The 22,201-nt window shown below is 50.4% G+C and overlaps 1 protein-coding gene across 1 annotated transcript; it reads right to left on the bottom strand.

The window, feature by feature from the left end:
• Positions 1 to 1,660: 1,660 nt before the first annotated feature.
• On the bottom strand, positions 1,661 to 18,753 carry LOC147679529 (myosin light chain 3, skeletal muscle isoform-like; the record flags this gene model as incomplete). Its single annotated transcript, XM_086943115.1, has 3 exons — positions 1,661 to 2,267; positions 6,359 to 6,532; positions 18,558 to 18,753. Coding segments are annotated over 3 exons (375 nt in total), but the record flags the coding sequence as incomplete, so codon positions are not given.
• Positions 18,754 to 22,201: the final 3,448 nt, after the last annotated feature.

Genomic DNA, 22,201 nt, shown 5'->3' with positions numbered 1-22,201 from the left:
GAGCGCTTTACATGAGCACCAGTTGTGTTACAGACGAACACATTAATTGTTAGGTCTCGCTAAACCAATGCGTAAGCATTGTTCGGCGAGATTATAGTAAGGCTTCCGAAAAGTCTCCCCAAACTGCGGATTCAATTCAGTTCATGTGAGCCAGGCGCGTGCGCATCGCCAGCCACATCCCACACCATATCTCGGCATCAGACTTGAAAGGAAGCCGCTCCCCCGCCCCACTCCGCACAATGCCAGAGCTAGTTTTTCTCGCTTTTTTTTTGGTGTTCTTTGCGGCCCATGCTTCATTCCACCTACCACTTTACACCGACTTGTTCACTTTCCTCCCATTTCTATCTCCTTCTCTCAGTCTCCTCCTTCATGTATTCCTCTGTCAATCTCCCTGTCTCCCATTCTTCATCTTCGATGCATCTCTTATTTTCTTACATGCTTTGGTGTACTTTCTCCTTTCTTCCCCTTCCTCCATATTTTCTACAACTTCATCACCTGTATTCTCATATCTTCTTTATTACTGCCTTCCGTATTTGATTTCCTCTTCTTCATTCCACCTTCCTTGTTCTCGCTCCGGTTTTCTCTTTCTTACCTCATTCCTCGTTCTTTCCAACATTGCCCCATCCTCTTCAGTCTCTTTCTCTGTCCGTCTGCCTTTCTCCATCTCTACTTCTGCTCATTATTTCTTCTGTCCCCAATGTGCAGCTTCCAGTCTTTATTCCTTCCATTCTCTTATTTCTATCCTGTTGATCTTTCCCCAATACTCCTTCCACCCTGCATGCCCGCCTCTACTGCTTCCTTCGTTTTCGCGCTTTACTTCCGTAGTCTTTATTCTGTCAATCCACTTCTGTTCTCCTCCCTCATAACCCCCTCCTCCGTTTATCCCTGTCTTCGCCCCTCTTCCTTATCATATTATTTTCTTCCTCCTCTCCTTTCCTCCCTCGTCTTCCCCGCTCTTTCTTGCTTCCTTGGTTCCTCCGTTCCTGTGTGTCCAGCCCCCTCTCCCTGGCACCTCTGACCTTTCCTGCTGCTTCCCGACCTCCCTGACAGTCGGGAGCTGGTGCCTGTGGGTGCAGAGTCTGGCTCAGCGTGATTTATGCCATTGGTATAACAGCAGACACACTGCAGTCCATCACTGCAGTCCCCCCCTGATTAAAATTCAGCTCCGGCCCCGACTGCAGCACTCCACAAATGGAATATTCTACATAATTTCCGAAAATGCTTGTTTTTCTTGTTTAAAAAGTGACCTTGTGTGATGTAAGTAGTGTTCATTTAAAGCGTTGCAATACCTTCAGATAGAGTTCGCGCTAAATAAAAGTGCAGAAAAAACACAAGACAAATCGAACGCTTTAAAGCAAGAAAGGAACACCTCGGTGGGTGAATCACCCAGCTGGTGTCACAAGGCCCCCATAGGCAGAGCGGATGTTTCTTGCCATTCCCACCTCTGCTGATTATCTAGAGGCTACCAGGCCTTACAGTGACACCTCATCACCCAGAATACCCTCGGCACCCTCTCCAATCTCACACCTCAGCAAAGAGCCTTTGATCAGCATTAAACAGGCGAGTGCTCCCCCCTGGGGCGCTACCTCCGGGCATAAAACACCACCTTGAGTGTACCCGTTCTTTGAGGTAGACAGTACCATATAGGAGAGGTGCAAAATAAGTGTATAATCTTGTTGTAAGCCTTTATTACTGCAGGACATAATCAGGGTTTCTTTGCTACAACAGCTTGAATTATATACAACACTACATTGGGCGCTAAAAACTGGAAAAATTCACATTGGAATGTTTAGAACTCCAACTGCTCAAAATTACTCAAAACGTAACCATGAACAAATCAATTTACACTGGAAGAATACTGAAGCATTTGCTGTGCGTAATATACTAAAAAAACAAAACATAAAACCGGTTTGCCCATAGGCAATTAAAACAGAAGTGGAATGCATGCAGGGTGAACGAACTGCTCAACTTTGCGGAAAATTGTTCTTTAAGTCCACCAATGCAGTGTGCTAAAGTGTTTGGTCTTTCAGGGCAGTTTCTCAACTAGTTTTCATCAGTGGTGGTTAAGTCCCCAGAGTAATCATTTGGGTCAGCAGCATCATCCGCATCTGCACTTTCTGCCTCCACATTATCTGCTCCTCATTTTCATCGTTTTCACCATCAATGTCCTCCTTTTCGTTTTGCTCATTGTCTTCATCATTCGCATCAGTTGTTTCCTCAACTACCGATTCTCCTGTTTGTTCAACGATTTCAAAGGGATTCTCACCCTAAAAGTAAACACAAGTTTTAAACCATCTTTAGCAAAATTTTGCAGAACAAATGCACACTAACTATTACAAAAGTAACAGCAAAAGTCTTGTGTACAGTGCAAGTAAAGAACTCAGATTTCATATCACAAAAAAGCAGAAAGAATGTATTATTAGAAAAGGCATCTTACAACGGGGAGAACATATGCAGGACTTCTAAATTTTAGAGTATGTCCAGACAGGCCATAGGATGGAAAAATCCATGCCAGGTCTATGAACGCCCATGAGCTCCGAGGAGTCCTTGTACAGAGGGGGCGGTGACTGGAATATTGAGGGTGGGCATCACATTTCCAAGAAATTAATTTCCTGCGAAACTACAATTTTTTTGGGTGAAACTCAGTACGGAAGAAGTGTTATTTGCAAAGCTGAGGAAGGAGTAAACAGATCTGAACATTCAATATGCAGTGTGAGCCCTGGAGGCAGGAAGGGTGGAAGTGCATCCACAGCATTACAGGCTGCAAGCTAATTGTTGATGGTCATTAACTTATCAGTTTGCAGCATGTGTACCTGTTTGATTTAATTAATGATTTTATTTAATTTGTATAGCTCTTGAATCACCCCCAGGGGGGTATCTCAGCGCTTGGAAGCACAGCATAGGTCATGGGTACTCACAAACGTTCTCTCAGGGGCCAAATTTACACTGTGGTTTGTGTCCGAGGGCCGCACCAGTGGGGGCGGGGTCAGTGGGGGAGGTGGCAGGGCTAGAGCAACAAAAAAATACACAACTGACCATGAGGTTGATCACTGGTCCCTGCAGCGGACACCTTCGTCCACTCAGCCACCAGACCCGGGATACACACATCTCTTGCTCTCTATTTGTCTCCCTCCCTCACTCTCCCTACCTCTCCCATACTCTGTTCCCCTCCCTCTGTCTTCCTCCCCCTGTCTCCCTTTCCCTCTCTCACTCCCTCCCCCCTTTCCCTCTCACTCTGTCTCCCTTTCCCTCTCTCACTCCCTCACTCTGTCTCCCTTTCCCTCACTCACTTTCCCTCCCTTCCTTTCCCTCTCACTGTCTCCCTTTCCCCCTGTCACTCCCTCACTCTGTCACTCCTTTTCCCTCCTTTCCCTCCCTTTCCCTCTCACTCCCTCACTGTCTCCCTTTCCCACTCTCACTCCCTCACTCTGTCAGGGCAGTTTTCAGGAGTCTTCCGAATTTAAGATGGTCCAGACACTGTCTTAGGGCCAGCTGTAGTTGATTCCAGATGAAGGGTGCGAGAAGGACTTGCCTCCGGGTCTAGCCTTTTTTATGTTGGGGCTTTTGAGGAGCGATTGGGAGCTGGCGCGCAGAGTCCGAGCCGGGTAATAGCGGCGAAGTTTCTCTACTACATCGGGAGGGCCATTGCTCCAGATAGCTTTGTGTGTGAGACAGCAGATCTAGAATTTCACGCGCTGTCGTATGGGCAGCCAGTGTAGCTGATGAGGGAGGGGAGAGGAAGCTGATCTGGGGGGAGCATTCAGAACCGTGCAGGCAGCTGTGTTTGGTATCATTTGCAATTGGTTTAAGGAGGACTCATTTGCTGCAATCAATAGGGCGTTGCAATAGTCCAGCTTGCTTGGTATCAGGGCCTGTGTTAGGGTTTTCCTTGTTGTGTCGGGGACATAAGTAAAAGCTTTCCTTAGTAAGCCATGGGTGTGGAAGCAGGATCAGACTGTGTGAGTAACGTGTTTCTTCATGTTTAGGGACTGTTGAAGGTGAACACAGAGGTTTTTGACTGTGGTTGCCGGGGTCGGGGGTGTGCCTAGTTCTGGGGGCCACCAGGAAGGTGACCAGAGGAGGGGGCATCTCCAAAGAGCAGAACCTCAGTTTTTGCAGCGTTCAGCTGGAGGAAATTGCTTTCCATCCAGTGAGATTTCCAGCATTCCTAAAGAGAAGGTAGATTGGGCAGATTGAGAAGTTTTATTGAAAGAGAAGGTAAGCTGTTGATGCTTTTATGCCTGTGGCTGAAGGGTTACCCATGTGCGGTGTGAAATTCGCTTTTAAGTAGAACTGCAGAATGGCCATATTTCTGGTTGAATACAAGACTGCAACAGAAATATACTTACTAGAAATACCAATAAAGAATTTGCTGGATTACATTTATATTTAAAGCAGACATCTCCAACGGATAGCTCTGAATCTACTGGCAGCTCACCAATACCCTGGAAGATTGGGGGTTTGACAGTGTGAAAACACGAGTCAGGATACAGGTATCCTGAACCTATAGGACACATGGAGGGACCCCCTCATGGGCAATTGCTTTTTTTTAAAAACCTATTAAAATTTTAAGTGCTGACTTTTCTATGGTTGTGTGGGTAAAAATGAAACTAACGCCCCTGGAACCGTTGGCATTTTCAGTGGGTTGTAAAACTTTAATTGTGACAGACATCTGAGTAGTCAGAACAATAATTCTGGAAGGCATGGTCACTCACCATTGTGGTAACTCTCATAGAAAAAGTTGGACTGCCGATTTAACTGGCCAAGCAATTATTCAACTTGAGTCAATAGGTTCTATGTCTTCAGATATGGCTCCTAAAAATCTTACCGTTGCATACTGTTCGTACCGGGACTTGACTGTTGGGTTGTTTAGGATACTTGTAGCAGTGAGTACGCTCTCCCTTTTTATTTGTTCCTTGTAATCCTGGAAGTTTTTTTAGATAAATAAACGTTAATTTATACACATACTGCTAGTTCAACTACAATAACTTGGTTGGAACCTAGAAGAGAAGGCATTCAATGTGGACAGAAACCCTTTTGAAACTACTCTGCCACCAGGGTGTGCCAGATAAGCATTTAAAAAATACCAGGGACTCTTATTAGGGAATGACCCGCAATCTCGCTCCCTCCACAAGCAAGCAATCAAACCCCACCAAGCAGGCCGTGACCTGAAACCCCCAAGGGGAAAAGAGCACAGCCAAGAGACCAGGCGAGCAGATAATGTGCTTTAATGTAAGCTGGGACTCCGATGTCTGTGCTCTTTTCAGGACATGCCCTTTGAAGGACACAGATTGGTCAATGAGAGAGCCCAAGGATTTGGAAAAAAATGAAATAGGGAGAAGAGGCCATCCAATTTCAAAGACATGCCCTTCACATTGACAAAGCCTTTATTTGAGATACCCATAATTAATATTATAACCACCACACTGCCCAATTATTTCAACTATCAAACCAATGCCAAGGTGTTGGCGATGTGAAGGTCTGTAATTGTTAATGACGTGATGGGTTGCACTGACATTCATATAGAGCCACTCTCACACAGACAGAGCCACCCACACACAGAGCCGACAAAAGAAGCTATCCACACAGAGCGCTACACACAGAGCGCTATGCGCCACACACAGACAGAGAGCCACACACAGACAGACAGAGCGCCACACACACACAGACAGACAGAGCGCCACACACACACAGACAGACAGAGCGCCACACACACACACACAGACAGAGCGCCACACACACAGACAGAGCCACACACACAGACAGAGCCACACACACAGACAGAGCCACACACACAGACAGATCTTCTCACCTGCACAAAGGAAAGGACAAAAATGCACACAGGCTTCGATCAAACACCTTCCAGATTAACTGCCAAGAATGCAGCAGCACGCACAGCTTCAGACCCAGCACTTACCCACCAAATACACTTCCGCCACAGAAGCAGCACTGGCTGGTGAGACTAGCCAGCCACCAGGGTAAAACCAGACAGAGCAGATGTTCTGAAGAGGCAGCTACCCACAAGACAAGGGCGCCACCAATTTCCAGGACATGGCTCACCAAGACTAACTATTAGTCAGTCAAAGCTCTAGCCTGTAGAATGGGCAATCCAAAAACCACTTGTAACCCAACCATGTCCCCGTCCTCCCTCGCCCCAAAAGAATGTACAGTTAAATGAGATTGATAGGACACTTTGTAAGGCTGAAACAGGGCACATTAACTGTAATATCCAGACGCGGGTAGAAATCTAAGCTCGGAATCAGAAAAGGGGGCCCTGAATACTGCAGGGGGGCTGGGGAGTTCAGCAGTCAATTACTCTCTGCCTTGAAAATAGTACTGTGCCAAAATGGCCTCTTACCCAGAGTGACTAGTACATGTCGCAGCTCAGCGCCCATCACAGAGCCATTGGCTTCTTTGTCGAAGACCCTCAGCCCCTCCACAAAGTCATCGTAGGTACCCTGGTCCTTGTTCTTCGCAATTGTCTGCAGCATGGGCAAGAACTCGTCAAAGCCAAGCTTCTTGGTGTTAAGCTCTGGGAAGGAGAGAAGAGTTCAGAGGAGCAGTCACCGGCTGCAGCAGCGTGCCAGGCTGGAGAGTACACATTAACAGTGACAATGTGATCGTCCAAGTTCCCCAAAAAACCCCAACCACCTCCAGTCAGGTTTTTGTCCCATCCCAGACTGCCAATGAATATTACTGATATGGTCCATCTAGCAACTGTGAACGAGGCAGAGATCTCCAATTCAATGTGTGGCACAGGGCAGGGTCAGAGCTGAGGGCACAGGTGTAAGAGCTGAGGGCACAGGTGTAAGAGCTAAGGGCACAGGGGTAAGAGCTGAGGGCACAGGGGTAAGAGCTGAGGGCACAGGGGTAAGAGCTGAGGGCAAAGGGGTAAGAGCTGAGGGCAAAGGGGTAAGAGCTGAGGGTGAAAGGTGAGTAGAAATCTGGCGTGTTGGGAATGAGTAGAGCACAGGATACAGATTGCTTAGTGGGTGTGTGTGTGTATTCAAAGGATAAGAAGTATGTGCGGACTTCTGTGAGTTCCCCATTCCTATCGCAATACATAATGCCTTACATACTAGAGTCACATTTTCTACAGCGTGTTCCTCCTGTCACAAATCAATATTTCAACTATTTATTAAACAATTATTGCTTGAAATAGCCTGGAGGTAGGACAGCAAACGCGCATATATACCTAATTTACGAGACGGTTTCCAGTTTCCCTTTGTTGCTGGGGGGAAGAGTTGCATCATAAATACCAGAAATCATGTTTCCACAATTTAATCGCCAGTAACTCCTGAAATATTTAACAATGTTAATACCAGATCTGCCACGATTGTCACATTTTATGTAATATCCTAAATCAGATACAAGCAACCCGTCGCGTCCAAGTGAAAGAGGCCCATTAGACTCTAATGCAAGCCTAAGGTTTAGTAATAATAGCCAACGAGGATATAGTGAGCACTTCTGACTTGCCCCCTAGGTTCAATGCACCACAGACATAATGAGCCCCTGGGTCTCATCGTAACAGACTGTGCACTCTGAAATACACCTTAAAATGTAGCTCCTTCAGATTCACCCAAGTTAATTTTCAACTGGGGGTTGCTCTGGTCCACGGATGAGTGGCGTATGCTCAGATCCAGGGGTGAGTGGCGGGTGCTCTGGTCCAGGGGTGAGTAGCGGGTGCTCAGATCTAGGGGTGAGTAGGGGTGCTCTGGTCCAGGGGTGAGAGGCAGTTGCTCTGGTTTAGGGGTGAGTGGCGGGTGCTCTGGTCCAGGGGTGAGTAGCGGGTGCTCAGATCTAGGGGTGAGTAGGGGTACTCTGGTCCAGGGGTGAGAGGCAGGTGCTCTGGTCCAGGGGTGAGTGGCGGGTGCTCAGATCTAGGGGTGAGTAGGGGTACTCTGGTCCAGGGGTGAGAGGCAGGTGCTCTGGTCCAGGGGGTGAGTGGCGCGTGCTCTGGTCCAGGGGTAAGTGGTGGGTGTTCTGGTCCAGGGGTGAGTGGCGGGTGCTCTGGTCCAGGGGTGAGTGGCGGGTGCTCTGGTCCAGGGGTGAGTAGCAGGTGCTCAGATCCAGGGGTGAGTGGGGGTGTTCAGATCCAGTGTTTAGTGGCGGGAGGCAGACACGGTGTAGTTGTGAGTGATTCCTGCAGAGGTCCTGTGGTGATGGCAATGTCCAGTGTAGGGGTGAATGACTGGTGCCGAGGACCAGTGTGGGGGTGAATAACATGCGCGGGGTGCATAACGTGTGCGGGGGTGCATAACGTGTGCGGGGGTGAATGAGGGGTGCTCGGGTCCAGTGTGAGTGACGGGTGCCGTTATCCAGTGTGAGTGACGGGTGTGGAGGTCCAGTGCAGGGTGAGAGATTCAGGTTCATCCTAGCCACTCGTTCGTCTAAACCTCGCTCTCATCCAGCACCGACTCCGCTTCTCACCCGCCCAGTATTACAAAATAATCCAGCGCCCACCTGTTCGTGAGCCGAAGGGGTGGCAGCGAGGGGGTGAGCTCTCCGTCCGCCATATCCCGGCTCAGGACGCCTCCGACAGACACTCACTGAGTAATTACAACACCTGGCTGCTGCGCTCCATCACAACAAACTTCGCCCAACCAGAAGTTGCATTCTGAAGGAATCCGAGCTCGGAGCCGGCCCGGCCGGGTCTGGCTCCTCTGGAATGCGGCTCCACCGGCGCAGCCTCGGCCCAGGCCTCGGGGGGATGGATGCGGGCGGGCCACGGGCGCCTGCTCTGGGCACCAGGTTCAGGCAGAAAAGGGAATGGCTGGTTCCGTCTGAACTCATCAGGAGGCAGTTCAGAGAGCAGCCGCTGGGCGGCGTGCCTGGCGTTTACAAGAGAGCGCCAACCTGCCAACCACTCCCAAAAGACAATGAGGCATTGCCCTGGCTGCCGTAGCCTGCCAGGGAGAAGAGCGCAGAAGAGCATGGCAGGCAGGGGGTGCACAATAATCGAGTGAAAGCCACAGACGTATGCCAGCTGCACCCTGGCCATCAGACCCCATCTCTGCCCGCCAGCGACATAATCTTCGAACGTCGCCCTCTGGTAGCAGCGCACACACCCGGTCTACCCAGCCCGTCATCATCCCAGGCTGTGCGCCTCACCCATCGGTGCCATAGATAGAGGTAGGGCGATAGATAGAGGGAGGGAGGGCGATAGATAGATAGAGGGCGATAGATAGAGGCGATAGATAGATAGAGGGAGGGCGATGGATAGAGGGAGGGCGATGGATAGATAGAGGGAGGGCGATAGATAGAGGGAGGGAGATAGATAGATAGGAGGGCGATAGATAGAAGGAGGGCAATAACAGACAGATGTCCCTTCCAATGGCTAGCCTCCATTTATGGAGCTAGCCAATGGAAGAGCAGGCGGAACAAAGCACCCATACTGCTAAACAAAAGGTTTCGCCTGCGCGAACGCTGCTGCGCAGCAGATCGCCAGGCGAAACCTAAAAAACAGAAGCTGTCTATCTAGAAACATACCTTTTTTTGACCGCATTGCCATTTGATCCAGGTTTTCTCAATTTAGGTTTTTTGCCGACAAACGCCCCTCCAATGGGTTTATTAAGCGATTGCATCATCTTTCTTTTCATCCACCTTCCAGCAGGCCCACCAAATACTAGACTTTTCTGGTAGTCGACAACAATTCCAGGTCTCTGCATACCGCCATAATCCTGCAAATTGATAACATAAAATTAGCAGAGAGTATGCAGATAAGGCAAGTTACATGATGTCCAAAAATGTGTTAACAGTTTTATAATAATGGCAGGCATAATCCAAGAACCAATGTTGGGTGGTCAAGGAATTCGTAGGCTAAGCAGCAGTTGTTGCCATTCTGGTAGGTGTAGATACTTCTTGGCTACAATTATGAAAACTGCAGTAAGGACACTGCTGTACAGGTTTTCATTTGCATTAGTGAGTTGAGAAATAAAGAAGATAAAATGCTTATAAACATGTGTGTGGTTGGGTCTGGTAGCGCGTGTGGTTTGGTTGTGTGTGGTGTGGTTGTGTGTGAGAGAACAGGGAGTTAGAGAAGGAGGCGGGGTGAAAGAACAGCAGATCAGCACAGTAAAAGAACAGGGAGTTAAAGAAGGAGGTAGGGTGGAAGAGAGCAGCAGATCAGCACATGAGAAGACAAGAGAACAGGGAGTTAGAGGAGGAGGTAGGGTGGAAGAGAGCAGCAGATCAGCACGTGAGAAGACAAGAGAACAGGGAGTTAGAGAAGGAGGCAGGGTGGAAGAGAGCAGCAGATCAGCACGTGAGAAGAGAAGAGAACAGGGCGATAAATAGAGGGAGGGCGATAGATAGAGGGAGGGAGGGCGATAGATAGAGGGAGGGAGGGCGATAGATAGAGGGAGGGAGGGCGATAGAGTAAGGGAGGGGCGATAGAGTAAGGGAGGGCAATAGAGTAAGGGAGGGCAATAGAGTAAGGGAGGGCAATAGAGTAAGGGAGGGCAATAGATAGACAGATAGATAGATAGAGGGAGGGTGATAGATAGAGAGGGAGGGCGATAGATAGATACAGAGGGAGGGCGATAGATAGATACAGAGGGAGGGCGATAGATAGATAGAGTGAAGGAGGGCGATAGAGGGAGTGTGATAGATAGAGGGAGTGCGATAGATAGAGGGAGTGCGATAGATAGAGAGAGGGAGTGTGATAGATAGAGAGAGGGAGGGCGATAGATAGAGAGAGGGAGGGCGATAGATAGAGAGAGGGAGGGCGATAGATAGAGGGAGGGAAGGCGATAGATAGAGAGAGGGAAGGCGATAGATAGAGAGAGGGAAGGCGATAGATAGAGAGAGGGAGGGCGATAGATAGAGAGAGGGAGGGCGATAGATAGAGGGAGGGAAGGCGATAGATAGAGAGAGGGAAGGCGATAGATAGAGAGAGGGAAGGCGATAGATAGAGAGAGGGAGGGCGATAGATAGAGAGAGGGAGGGCGATAGATAGAGGGAGGGAAGGCGATAGATAGAGAGAGGGAAGGCGATAGATAGAGAGAGGGAAGGCGATAGATAGAGAGAGGGAAGGCGATAGATAGAGAGAAGGAAGGCGATAGATAGAGAGAGGGAAGGCGATAGATAGAGAGAGGGAGGGCGATAGATAGAGAGAGGGAGGGTGATAGATAGAGGGAGGGAAGGCGATAGATAGAGAGAGGGAAGGCGATAGATAGAGAGAGGGAGGGCGATAGATAGAGAGAGGGAGGGCGATAGATAGAGGGAGGGAAGGCGATAGATAGAGAGAGGGAAGGCGATAGATAGAGAGAGGGAAGGCGATAGATAGAGAGAGGGAGGGCGATAGATAGAGAGAGGGAGGGCGATAGATAGAGGGAGGGCGATAGATAGATAGAGGGAGGGTGATAGATAGAGGGAGGGAAGGCGATAGATAGAGGGAGGGAGTGCGATAGATAGAGGGAGTGCGATAGATAGAGGGAGTGCGATAGATAGATAGAGGGAGGGCGATAGATAGATAGAGGGAGGGTGATAGATAGAGGGAGGGAAGGCGATAGATAGAGGGAGGGAGTGCGATAGATAGACGGAGTGCGATAGATAGAGGGAGGGAGGGCAATAGATAGAGAGAGGGAGGGCGATAGATAGAGAGAGGGAGGGCGATAGATAGAGAGAGGGAGTGCAAGAGATTGAGGGAGGGAGTGCGAGAGATAGAGGGAGGGAGTGCGATAGATAGAGGGAGGGAAGGCGATAGATAGAGGGAGGGAAGGCGATAGATAGAGGGAGGGCGATAGATAGAGGGAGGGAAGGCGATAGATAGAGAGAGGGAAGGCGATAGATAGAGAGAGGGAAGGCGATAGATAGAGAGAGGGAGGGCGATAGATAGATAGAGGGAGGGTGATAGATAGAGGGAGGGCGATAGATAGATAGAGGGAGGGTGATAGATAGAGGGAGGGAAGGCGATAGATAGAGGGAGTGCGATAGATAGACGGAGTGCGATAGATAGAGGGAGTGCGATAGATAGAGGGAGGGAGGGCGATAGATAGAGAGAGGGAGGGCGATAGATAGAGAGAGGGAGGGCGATAGATAGAGAGAGGGAGGGCGATAGATAGAGAGAGGGAGGGCGAGAGATTGAGGGAGGGAGTGCGAGAGATTGAGGGAGGGAGTGCGAGAGATAGAGGGAGGGAGTGCGAGAGATTGAGGGAGGGAGTGCGAGAGATAGAGGGAGGGAAGGCGATAGATAGAGGGAGGGCGATAGATAGAGGGAGGGAAGGCGATAGATAGAGGGAGGGAGTGCGAGAGATAGAGGGAGGGAGTGCGAGAGATAGAGGGAGGGAGTGCGAGAGATAGAGGGAGGGAAGGCGAGAGATAGAGGGAGGGAAGGCGAGAGATAGAGGGAGGGAAGGCGATAGATAGAGGGAGGGCGATAGATAGAGGGAGGGAAAGCGATAGATAGAGAGAGGGAAGGCGATAGATAGAGAGAGGGAGGGCGATAGATAGAGGGAGGGAAGGCGATAGATAGAGGGAGGGAGTGCGATAGATAGAGGGAGTGCGATAGATAGAGGGAGTGCGATAGATAGATAGAGGGAGGGCGATAGATAGATAGAGGGAGGGTGATAGATAGAGGGAGGGAAGGCGATAGATAGAGGGAGGGAGTGCGATAGATAGACGGAGTGCGATAGATAGAGGGAGGGAGGGCAATAGATAGAGAGAGGGAGGGCGATAGATAGAGAGAGGGAGGGCGATAGAGTAAGGGAGGGCAATGGAGTAAGGGAGGGCAATAGAGTAAGGGAGGGCAATAGAGTAAGGGAGGGCAATAGATAGACAGATAGATAGATAGAGGGAGGGTGATAGATAGAGAGGGAGGGCGATAGATAGATACAGAGGGAGGGCGATAGATAGATACAGAGGGAGGGCGATAGATAGATAGAGTGAAGGAGGGCGATAGAGGGAGTGTGATAGATAGAGGGAGTGCGATAGATAGAGGGAGTGCGATAGATAGAGAGAGGGAGTGTGATAGATAGAGAGAGGGAGGGCGATAGATAGAGAGAGGGAGGGCGATAGATAGAGGGAGGGAAGGCGATAGATAGAGAGAGGGAGGGCGATAGAGTAAGGGAGGGCAATAGAGTAAGGGAGGGCAATAGAGTAAGGGAGGGCAATAGAGTAAGGGAGGGCAATAGAGTAAGGGAGGGCAATAGATAGACAGATAGATAGATAGAGGGAGGGTGATAGATAGAGAGGGAGGGCGATAGATAGATACAGAGGGAGGGCGATAGATAGATACAGAGGGAGGGCGATAGATAGAGGGAGGGAAGGCGAGAGATAGAGGGAGGGAAGGCGATAGATAGAGGGAGGGAAGGCGATAGATAGAGAGAGGGAGTGCGAGAGATAGAGGGAGGGAGTGCGAGAGATAGAGGGAGGGAGTGCGAGAGATAGAGGGAGGGAGTACGAGAGATAGAGGGAGGGAAGGCGATAGATAGAGGGAGGGCGATAGATAGAGGGAGGGAAGGCGATAGATAGAGGGAGGGAGTGCGAGAGATAGAGGGAGGGAGTGCGAGAGATAGAGGGAGGGAAGGCGAGAGATAGAGGGAGGGAAGGCGAGAGATAGAGGGAGGGAAGGCGATAGATAGAGGGAGGGCGATAGATAGAGGGAGGGAAAGCGATAGATAGAGAGAGGGAAGGCGATAGATAGAGAGAGGGAGGGCGATAGATAGAGAGAGGGAGGGCGATAGATAGAGAGAGGGAGGGCGATAGATAGAGGGAGGGCGATAGATAGAGGGAGTGCGATAGATAGAGGGAGTGCGATAGATAGAGGGAGTGCGATAGATAGAGGGAGTGCGATAGATGGAGGGAGGGCGATAGATAGAGAGAGGGAGGGCGATAGATAGAGAGAGGGAGGGCGATAGAGAGAGGGAGTGCGAGAGATTGAGGGAGGGAGTGCGAGAGATTGAGGGAGGGAGTGCGAGAGATAGAGGGAGGGAGTGCGAGAGATTGAGGGAGGGAGTGCGAGAGATAGAGGGAGGGAAGGCGATAGATAGAGGGAGGGCGATAGATAGAGGGAGGGAAGGCGATAGATAGAGGGAGGGAGTGCGAGAGATAGAGGGAGGGAGTGCGAGAGATAGAGGGAGGGAGTGCGAGAGATAGAGGGAGGGAAGGCGAGAGATAGAGGGAGGGAAGGCGAGAGATAGAGGGAGGGAAGGCGATAGATAGAGGGAGGGCGATAGATAGAGGGAGGGAAAGCGATAGATAGAGAGAGGGAAGGCGATAGATAGAGGGAGGGAGTGCGATAGATAGAGGGAGTGCGATAGATAGAGGGAGTGCGATAGATAGATAGAGGGAGGGCGATAGATAGATAGAGGGAGGGTGATAGATAGAGGGAGGGAAGGCGATAGATAGAGGGAGGGAGTGCGATAGATAGACGGAGTGCGATAGATAGAGGGAGGGAGGGCAATAGATAGAGAGAGGGAGGGCGATAGATAGAGAGAGGGAGGGCGATAGAGTAAGGGAGGGCAATAGAGTAAGGGAGGGCAATAGAGTAAGGGAGGGCAATAGAGTAAGGGAGGGCAATAGATAGACAGATAGATAGATAGAGGGAGGGTGATAGATAGAGAGGGAGGGCGATAGATAGATACAGAGGGAGGGCGATAGATAGATACAGAGGGAGGGCGATAGATAGATAGAGTGAAGGAGGGCGATAGAGGGAGTGTGATAGATAGAGGGAGTGCGATAGATAGAGGGAGTGCGATAGATAGAGAGAGGGAGTGTGATAGATAGAGAGAGGGAGGGCGATAGATAGAGAGAGGGAGGGCGATAGATAGAGGGAGGGAAGGCGATAGATAGAGAGAGGGAGGGCGATAGAGTAAGGGAGGGCAATAGAGTAAGGGAGGGCAATAGAGTAAGGGAGGGCAATAGAGTAAGGGAGGGCAATAGAGTAAGGGAGGGCAATAGATAGACAGATAGATAGATAGAGGGAGGGTGATAGATAGAGAGGGAGGGCGATAGATAGATACAGAGGGAGGGCGATAGATAGATACAGAGGGAGGGCGATAGATAGAGGGAGGGAAGGCGAGAGATAGAGGGAGGGAAGGCGATAGATAGAGGGAGGGAAGGCGATAGATAGAGAGAGGGAGTGCGAGAGATAGAGGGAGGGAGTGCGAGAGATAGAGGGAGGGAGTGCGAGAGATAGAGGGAGGGAGTGCGAGAGATAGAGGGAGGGAAGGCGATAGATAGAGGGAGGGCGATAGATAGAGGGAGGGAAGGCGATAGATAGAGGGAGGGAGTGCGAGAGATAGAGGGAGGGAGTGCGAGAGATAGAGGGAGGGAAGGCGAGAGATAGAGGGAGGGAAGGCGAGAGATAGAGGGAGGGAAGGCGATAGATAGAGGGAGGGCGATAGATAGAGGGAGGGAAAGCGATAGATAGAGAGAGGGAAGGCGATAGATAGAGAGAGGGAGGGCGATAGATAGAGAGAGGGAGGGCGATAGATAGAGAGAGGGAGGGCGATAGATAGAGAGAGGGAGGGCGATAGATAGAGGGAGGGCGATAGATAGAGGGAGTGCGATAGATAGAGGGAGTGCGATAGATAGAGGGAGTGCGATAGATAGAGGGAGTGCGATAGATAGAGGGAGGGAGGGCGATAGATAGAGAGAGGGAGGGCGATAGATAGAGAGAGGGAGGGCGATAGAGAGAGGGAGTGCGAGAGATTGAGGGAGGGAGTGCGAGAGATAGAGAGAGGGAGGGCGATAGAGAGAGGGAGTGCGAGAGATTGAGGGAGGGAGTGCGAGAGATAGAGGGAGGGAGTGCGAGAGATTGAGGGAGGGAGTGCGAGAGATAGAGGGAGGGAGTGCGAGAGAGAGGGAGGGAGTGCGAGAGATAGAGGGAGGGAGGGCGATAGATAGAGAGAGGGAGGGCGATAGATAGAGAGAGGGAGGGCGATAGATAGAGAGAGGGAGGGCGATAGATAGAGAGAGGGAGGGCGATAGATAGAGAGAGGGAGGGCGATAGAGAGAGGGAGTGCGAGAGATTGAGGGAGGGAGTGCGAGAGATAGAGGGAGGGAGTGCGAGAGATAGAGGGGGGGAAGGCGATAGAGGGAGGGCGATAGAGAGAGGAAGTGCGAGAGATTGAGGGAGGGAGTGCGAGAGATAGAGGGAGGGAGTGCGAGAGATAGAGGGAGGGAGTGCGAGAGATAGAGGGAGGGAGTGCGAGAGATAGAGGGAGGGAGGGCAATAGATAGAGAGAGGGAGGGCGATAGATAGAGAGAGGGAGGGCGATAGATAGAGAGAGGGAGGGCGATAGATAGAGAGAGGGAGGGCGATAGATAGAGAGAGGGAGGGCGATAGAGAGAGGGAGTGCGAGAGATTGAGGGAGGGAGTGCGAGAGATAGAGGGAGGGAGTGCGAGAGATAGAGGGAGGGAGTGCGATAGATAGAGGGAGGGCGATAGATAGAGGGAGGGAAGGCGATAGATAGAGGGAGGGAGTGCGAGAGATAGAGGGAGGGAGTGCGAGAGATAGAGGGAGGGAAGGCGAGAGATAGAGGGAGGGAAGGCGAGAGATAGAGGGAGGGAAGGCGATAGATAGAGGGAGGGCGATAGATAGAGGGAGGGAAAGCGATAGATAGAGAGAGGGAAGGCGATAGATAGAGAGAGGGAGGGCGATAGATAGAGAGAGGGAGGGCGATAGATAGAGAGAGGGAGGGCGATAGATAGAGAGAGGGAGGGCGATAGATAGAGAGAGGGAGGGCGATAGATAGAGGGAGGGCGATAGATAGAGGGAGGGCGATAGATAGAGGGAGGGCGATAGATAGAGGGAGTGCGATAGATAGAGGGAGTGCGATAGATAGAGGGAGGGAAGGCGATAGATAGAGGGAGGGAAGGCGATAGATAGAGGGAGGGCGATAGATAGAGGGAGGGAAGGCGATAGATAGAGGGAGGGAGTGCGATAGAGGGAGGGAGGGCGATAGATAGAGAGAGGGAGGGCGATAGATAGAGAGAGGGAGGGCGATAGATAGAGAGAGGGAGGGCGATAGAGAGAGGGAGTGCGAGAGATAGAGGGAGGGAGTGCGATAGATAGAGGGAGGGAGGGCGATAGATAGAGAGAGGGAGGGCGATAAATAGAGAGAGGGAGGGCGATAGATAGAGAGAGGGAGTGCGATAGATAGAGGGAGGGAGTGCGATAGATAGAGGGAGGGAGGGCGATAGATAGAGAGAGGGAGGGCGATAGATAGAGAGAGGGAGGGCGATAGATAGAGAGAGGGAGGGCGATAGAGAGAGGGAGTGCGAGAGATTGAGGGAGGGAGTGCGAGAGATAGAGGGAGGGAGTGCGAGAGATAGAGGGAGGGAAGGCGAGAGATAGAGGGAGGGAAGGCGATAGATAGAGGGAGGGCGATAGATAGAGGGAGGGCGATAGATAGAGGGAGGGAGTGCGATAGATAGAGGGAGTGCGATAGATAGAGGGAGTGCGATAGATAGAGGGAGTGCGATAGATAGATAGAGGGAGGGCGATAGATAGATAGAGGGAGGGTGATAGATAGAGGGAGGGAAGGCGATAGATAGAGGGAGGGAGTGCGATAGATAGACGGAGTGCGATAGATAGAGGGAGTGCGATAGATAGAGGGAGGGCAATAGATAGAGAGAGGGAGGGCGATAGATAGAGAGAGGGAGGGCGATAGATAGAGAGAGGGAGGGCGATAGATAGAGAGAGGGAGGGTGATAGATAGAGAGAGGGAGGGCGATAGATAGAGAGAGGGAGGGCGATAGAGAGAGGGAGTGCGAGAGATTGAGGGAGGGAGTGCGAGAGATAGAGGGAGGGAAGGCGATAGATAGAGGTAGGGAAGGCGATAGATAGAGGGAGGGCGATAGATAGAGGGAGGGAAGGCGATAGATAGAGGGAGGGAGTGCGATAGATAGAGGGAGTGCGATAGATAGAGGGAGTGCGATAGATAGAGGGAGTGAGGGCGATAGATAGAGAGAGGGAGGGCAATAGATAGAGAGAGGGAGGGCGATAGATAGAGAGAGGGAGGGCGATAGATAGAGAGAGGGAGGGCGATAGATAGAGAGAGGGAGGGCGATAGATAGAGAGAGGGAGGGCGATAGATAGAGAGAGGGAGGGCGATAGATAGATAGATAGAGGGCGATAGATAGAGGGAGGGCGATAGATAGAGGGAGGGCGATAGATAGAGGGAGGGCGATAGATAGAGAGAGGGAGGGCGATAGATAGAGAGAGGGAGGGTGATAGATAGATAGATAGAGGGCGATAGATAGAGGGAGGGCGATAGATAGAGGGAGGGCGATAGATAGAGGGAGGGCGATAGATAGAGGGAGGGCGATAGATAGAGGGAGGGCGATAGATAGAGGGAGGGAGTGCGAGAGATAGATTGAGGGAGTGCGAGAGATAGAGGGAGGGAGTGCGAGAGATAGATTGGAGGGCAATAACAGACAGATGTCCCTTTCAATGGCTAGCCTCCATTTATGGAGCTAGCCAATGGAAGAGCAGGCGGGACAAAGCACCCATACTGCTAAACAAAAGTTTTCGCCTGCGCAAACACTGCTATGCAGCGGATCGCCAGGCGAAACCTAAAAAACAGAAGCTGTCTATCTAGAAACATACCTTCTTTGACCGCATTGCCATTTGATCCAGGTTTTCTCAATTTAGGTTTTTTGCCGACAAACGCCCCTCCAATGGGTTTATTAAGCGATTGCATCATCTTTCTTTTCATCCACCTTCCAGCAGGCCCACCAAATACCAGACTTTTCTGGTAGTCGACAACAATTCCAGGTCTCTGAATCCCGCCATAATCCTGCAAATTGATAACATAAAATTAGCAGAGAGTATGCAGATAAGGCAAGTTACATGGTGTCCAAAAATGTGTTAACAGTTTTATAATAATGGCAGGCATAATCCAAGAACCAATGTTGGGTGGTCAAGGAATTCGTAGGCTAAGCAGCAGTTGTTGCCATTCTGGTAGGTGTAGATACTTCTTGGGTACAATTATGAAAACTGCAGCAAGGACACTGCTGTACAGGTTTTCATTTGCATTAGTGAGTTGAGAAATAAAGAAGATAAAATGCTTATAAACATGTGTGTGGTTGGGTCTGGTTGTGCGTGTGGTTTGGTTGTGTGTGGTGTGGTTGTGTGTGAGAGAACAGGGAGTTAGAGAAGGAGGCGGGGTGAAAGAACAGCAGATCAGCACAGTAAAAGAACAGGGAGTTAAAGAAGGAGGTGGGGTGGAAGAGAGCAGCAGATCAGCACGTGAGAAGAGAAGAGAACAGGGCGATAAATAGAGGGAGGGCGATAGATAGAGTGAGGGCGATAGATAAGATAGGGAAGGAGGGCGATAGAGTAAGGGAGGACTTTATTTTTCTGACACCGAATCCGACATTGAATTTCCTGCCACCCCTGGGGACGGGAGCGATTAAGGTACACATGAAAACACCCAGCGAGCGGACCGTTCTGTTCCTTCATCCAGACCTGCAGGCGCAAGGCGCAGACTACCTGTCGTTCCAACCCATGACGGGGCGAGACCGGTGGACATTAGCAGGACCGGCAGACTGTTAGGACCGCCAGCTAAACTTAAGGACTACATTTGTGGATAGTGGAACCTTATGTTCTCTATCTGTTTCTACTGTTCCCATCACCCCCAAAGGAGGGGGATGTGTTGTGTTTATAATACTTGTGTCCCTCCTAGGACACCTTACTAGACGTGCTTCCCAGTGTCCCTGCGAGGACACCGTTTAGCAGTGAGGTCACCAGCTGATAACTGTCACATATGACAGTTACCAGCTGATCGCCGAGCTGACTGCCGCTTCGCTCCATGTTAGGAGCAAACGTGTTGGTCGGAATAAAGAAGTTAAGAACACTCAATAGTTTTGTATTCTTAACACACTTTGCCAGGGCCGGTTCTGGTTCCCAGTCCGGCCCTGCAAGAGCATCGCCAATACCTGCTTAAAATATGCACTAGATGCAGTGGAAACATCAGACCGACATTATGATAGGAATCACTGAGAGAGCTATGCCTCGTTAAGAATTTCAGGTTTTAAGTTCTTAGGCGCTAGGTGGTACACTGGTGAATGGCCGCCATTAAGTTAGGCTCTCACCGTCCGGAGATCTAAATCCAGCATTTATCCTTTCAAATCGGAGTATGCTTGCTTTGTCATGGGCAGGAGAGCATCAGAGCAGTACCACCGTTGAGGAGTATGTATCCTCCTGGGCGCGAGAATGTCTGGGCAATAGTACTATCGAAGAGTATGCAGCCTGCTAGTGGGAGAACATCTGGTACTACTGCTATTGACGAGTGTGCAATTTAATGGGCAGGGGCATGTTCTCGCAGTACCACCATTGAAGAGTATACATCTGTTAAGGTGGGACAGCATCTGAGCAGTATAAATCCTCATGGACACGAGAGCAGTAACAGGGTACCACGGGTGGTTATGCGTGTGTCCCTCCCCAATCCCACTTGCATCGCTACTATTTTCTTGAATGTCTCCCCAATTCCTAGGTATTATAAGTTGAGAGCAGTAGAGGTGGGATCAAATGCCTCCTTTAAAAAACAGAGCAAATGCTCATTAACCACATCAGATGAGACTTGCCTTTTTAATACGCAAATCTTTACCCATGTGGACAGCAGACTCCTTAATCCAAGTATATGCAGGGACAGATGGACAGTGACCTGGGCATGACCTGGGCAGCCCTCTGGGCCTGGTAGATGGACCAAGGGCTGAGTGGAGCATTATCGGGGAGTGTTTATATCAGGGAGGGATGTAAGAAATGGCGACAGGCTCAGTGGTTCTCGCAAGGTACTAAAATGGACGGCCTTGCAACCGACCGAGCAAAGAGACTTATGATTGACTGAGGAGCAGAGTGTGGACCCTAATACCCTGGTCTTCATTGCTTGAATTTGCTCGCGAGAAAGAGTGGCCGAATCGTGTCACTCATAATTACACTGAAATTTAAAAAAATTCACACATAAGCATTCTGAAACTTGGCATCTATCTGATGTAAATATTATTTCTCTCTGGTCTCACAGTCGTCCCTGGCATCCCAAATTCGAAGGCGAATTGCGACGCGATATCACAGAGAAGAAGGTGGTGGCCTCTGTCTGATGTCGTCGTAGGTATTGTGTTTCACCACTGCGGCGCACGCACGGTCTCCGCGACCTCAGTCCACTCCCTGGAGGGCGCGTGACCGCGCTGTGATGAGTCAGAGAGCAGGTGCCTTTCTCTTGAGCTTCAATTGCAACACCGTTCACCGCTCAGATTCCATATCATTTACCGCCCGCCTTGTAGCAGTAGCTCTTCGTTTATAGAAGATCTCAAAGACTTCATCAGCGACCAATACTCTCAAAGTGACAATCAGACCATCGTGGGTGACTTCAATCTCCACTGGGGCGCACCACAAGACTCCTCTGCGAACTCACTGGCCACCTTCCTCTCGGCAAATGATCTTATCCAACACTGCACTGAACCAACCCACTCTAAGGGCGCAATCCTGGACCTTGTTATTTCTAAAGCAGGCATGCTTTCTACTACTACCCCTATTCATGTAGATTGGTCTGACCACCACCTCATCCCATTCTCTCTTCAACTTTCACACTCTATAACTCTTGGCCAACCCAAGAGGGCCATCTCCTGGTTCTGTGATGCCAAAAACATTGATGTCGGTCCCCTCTGTGAATCAGCTTTGCTTTCACTTCCAAGGCTAGACCCGAACATAGCTGTTGACGATCTCACCTCCCAATGCCTCACAGTTCTTGAAGCTGAAATTAATAACGTCGCTCCACTCAAAAGCAAAAGGATAAGGCCCACTCCCTCAGCACCTTGGTTCAACAAATCCCTTTATGAGGAAAGGAAGCAGCTAAGATTCCTGGAGAAGCAATGGAGGCAATTGCCTTCCACTGACAATTTAGCCTTGCTTCGCACAGCAAGATCCAAATACCACAAGCACATCTTCCTTGAGAAAGCGACGCACTTCAAAACCCTCCTTGATTCCGCCAAAAATAGACCCAAAAAACTATTCGATCTCATCAAGACTCCGAGCTGCTCTCCCCCAACCTCCAAGGTGGAGGATTCTACAAAGAGAGCAGCGGATTTCGCTACTTTCTTCGATGGAAAGGTGAAATCACTTGTGGATCAGGTTGCTCATCCTACACCTCCAGAGGAGCGCAAATCCTTAGCCATTTGGCAGAGCTTTGACCCCATATCTGAAGATGCCCTTCTCAAATGCATACGCGAAACAAAGCCCTCCAACCACTCGCT

Source organism: Lissotriton vulgaris, chromosome 11, assembly GCF_964263255.1.
Source record: "Lissotriton vulgaris chromosome 11, aLisVul1.2, whole genome shotgun sequence".
NCBI classification, from domain to species: domain Eukaryota; kingdom Metazoa; phylum Chordata; class Amphibia; order Caudata; family Salamandridae; genus Lissotriton; species Lissotriton vulgaris.
This window is presented reverse-complemented; position numbering and strand designations above follow the sequence as displayed.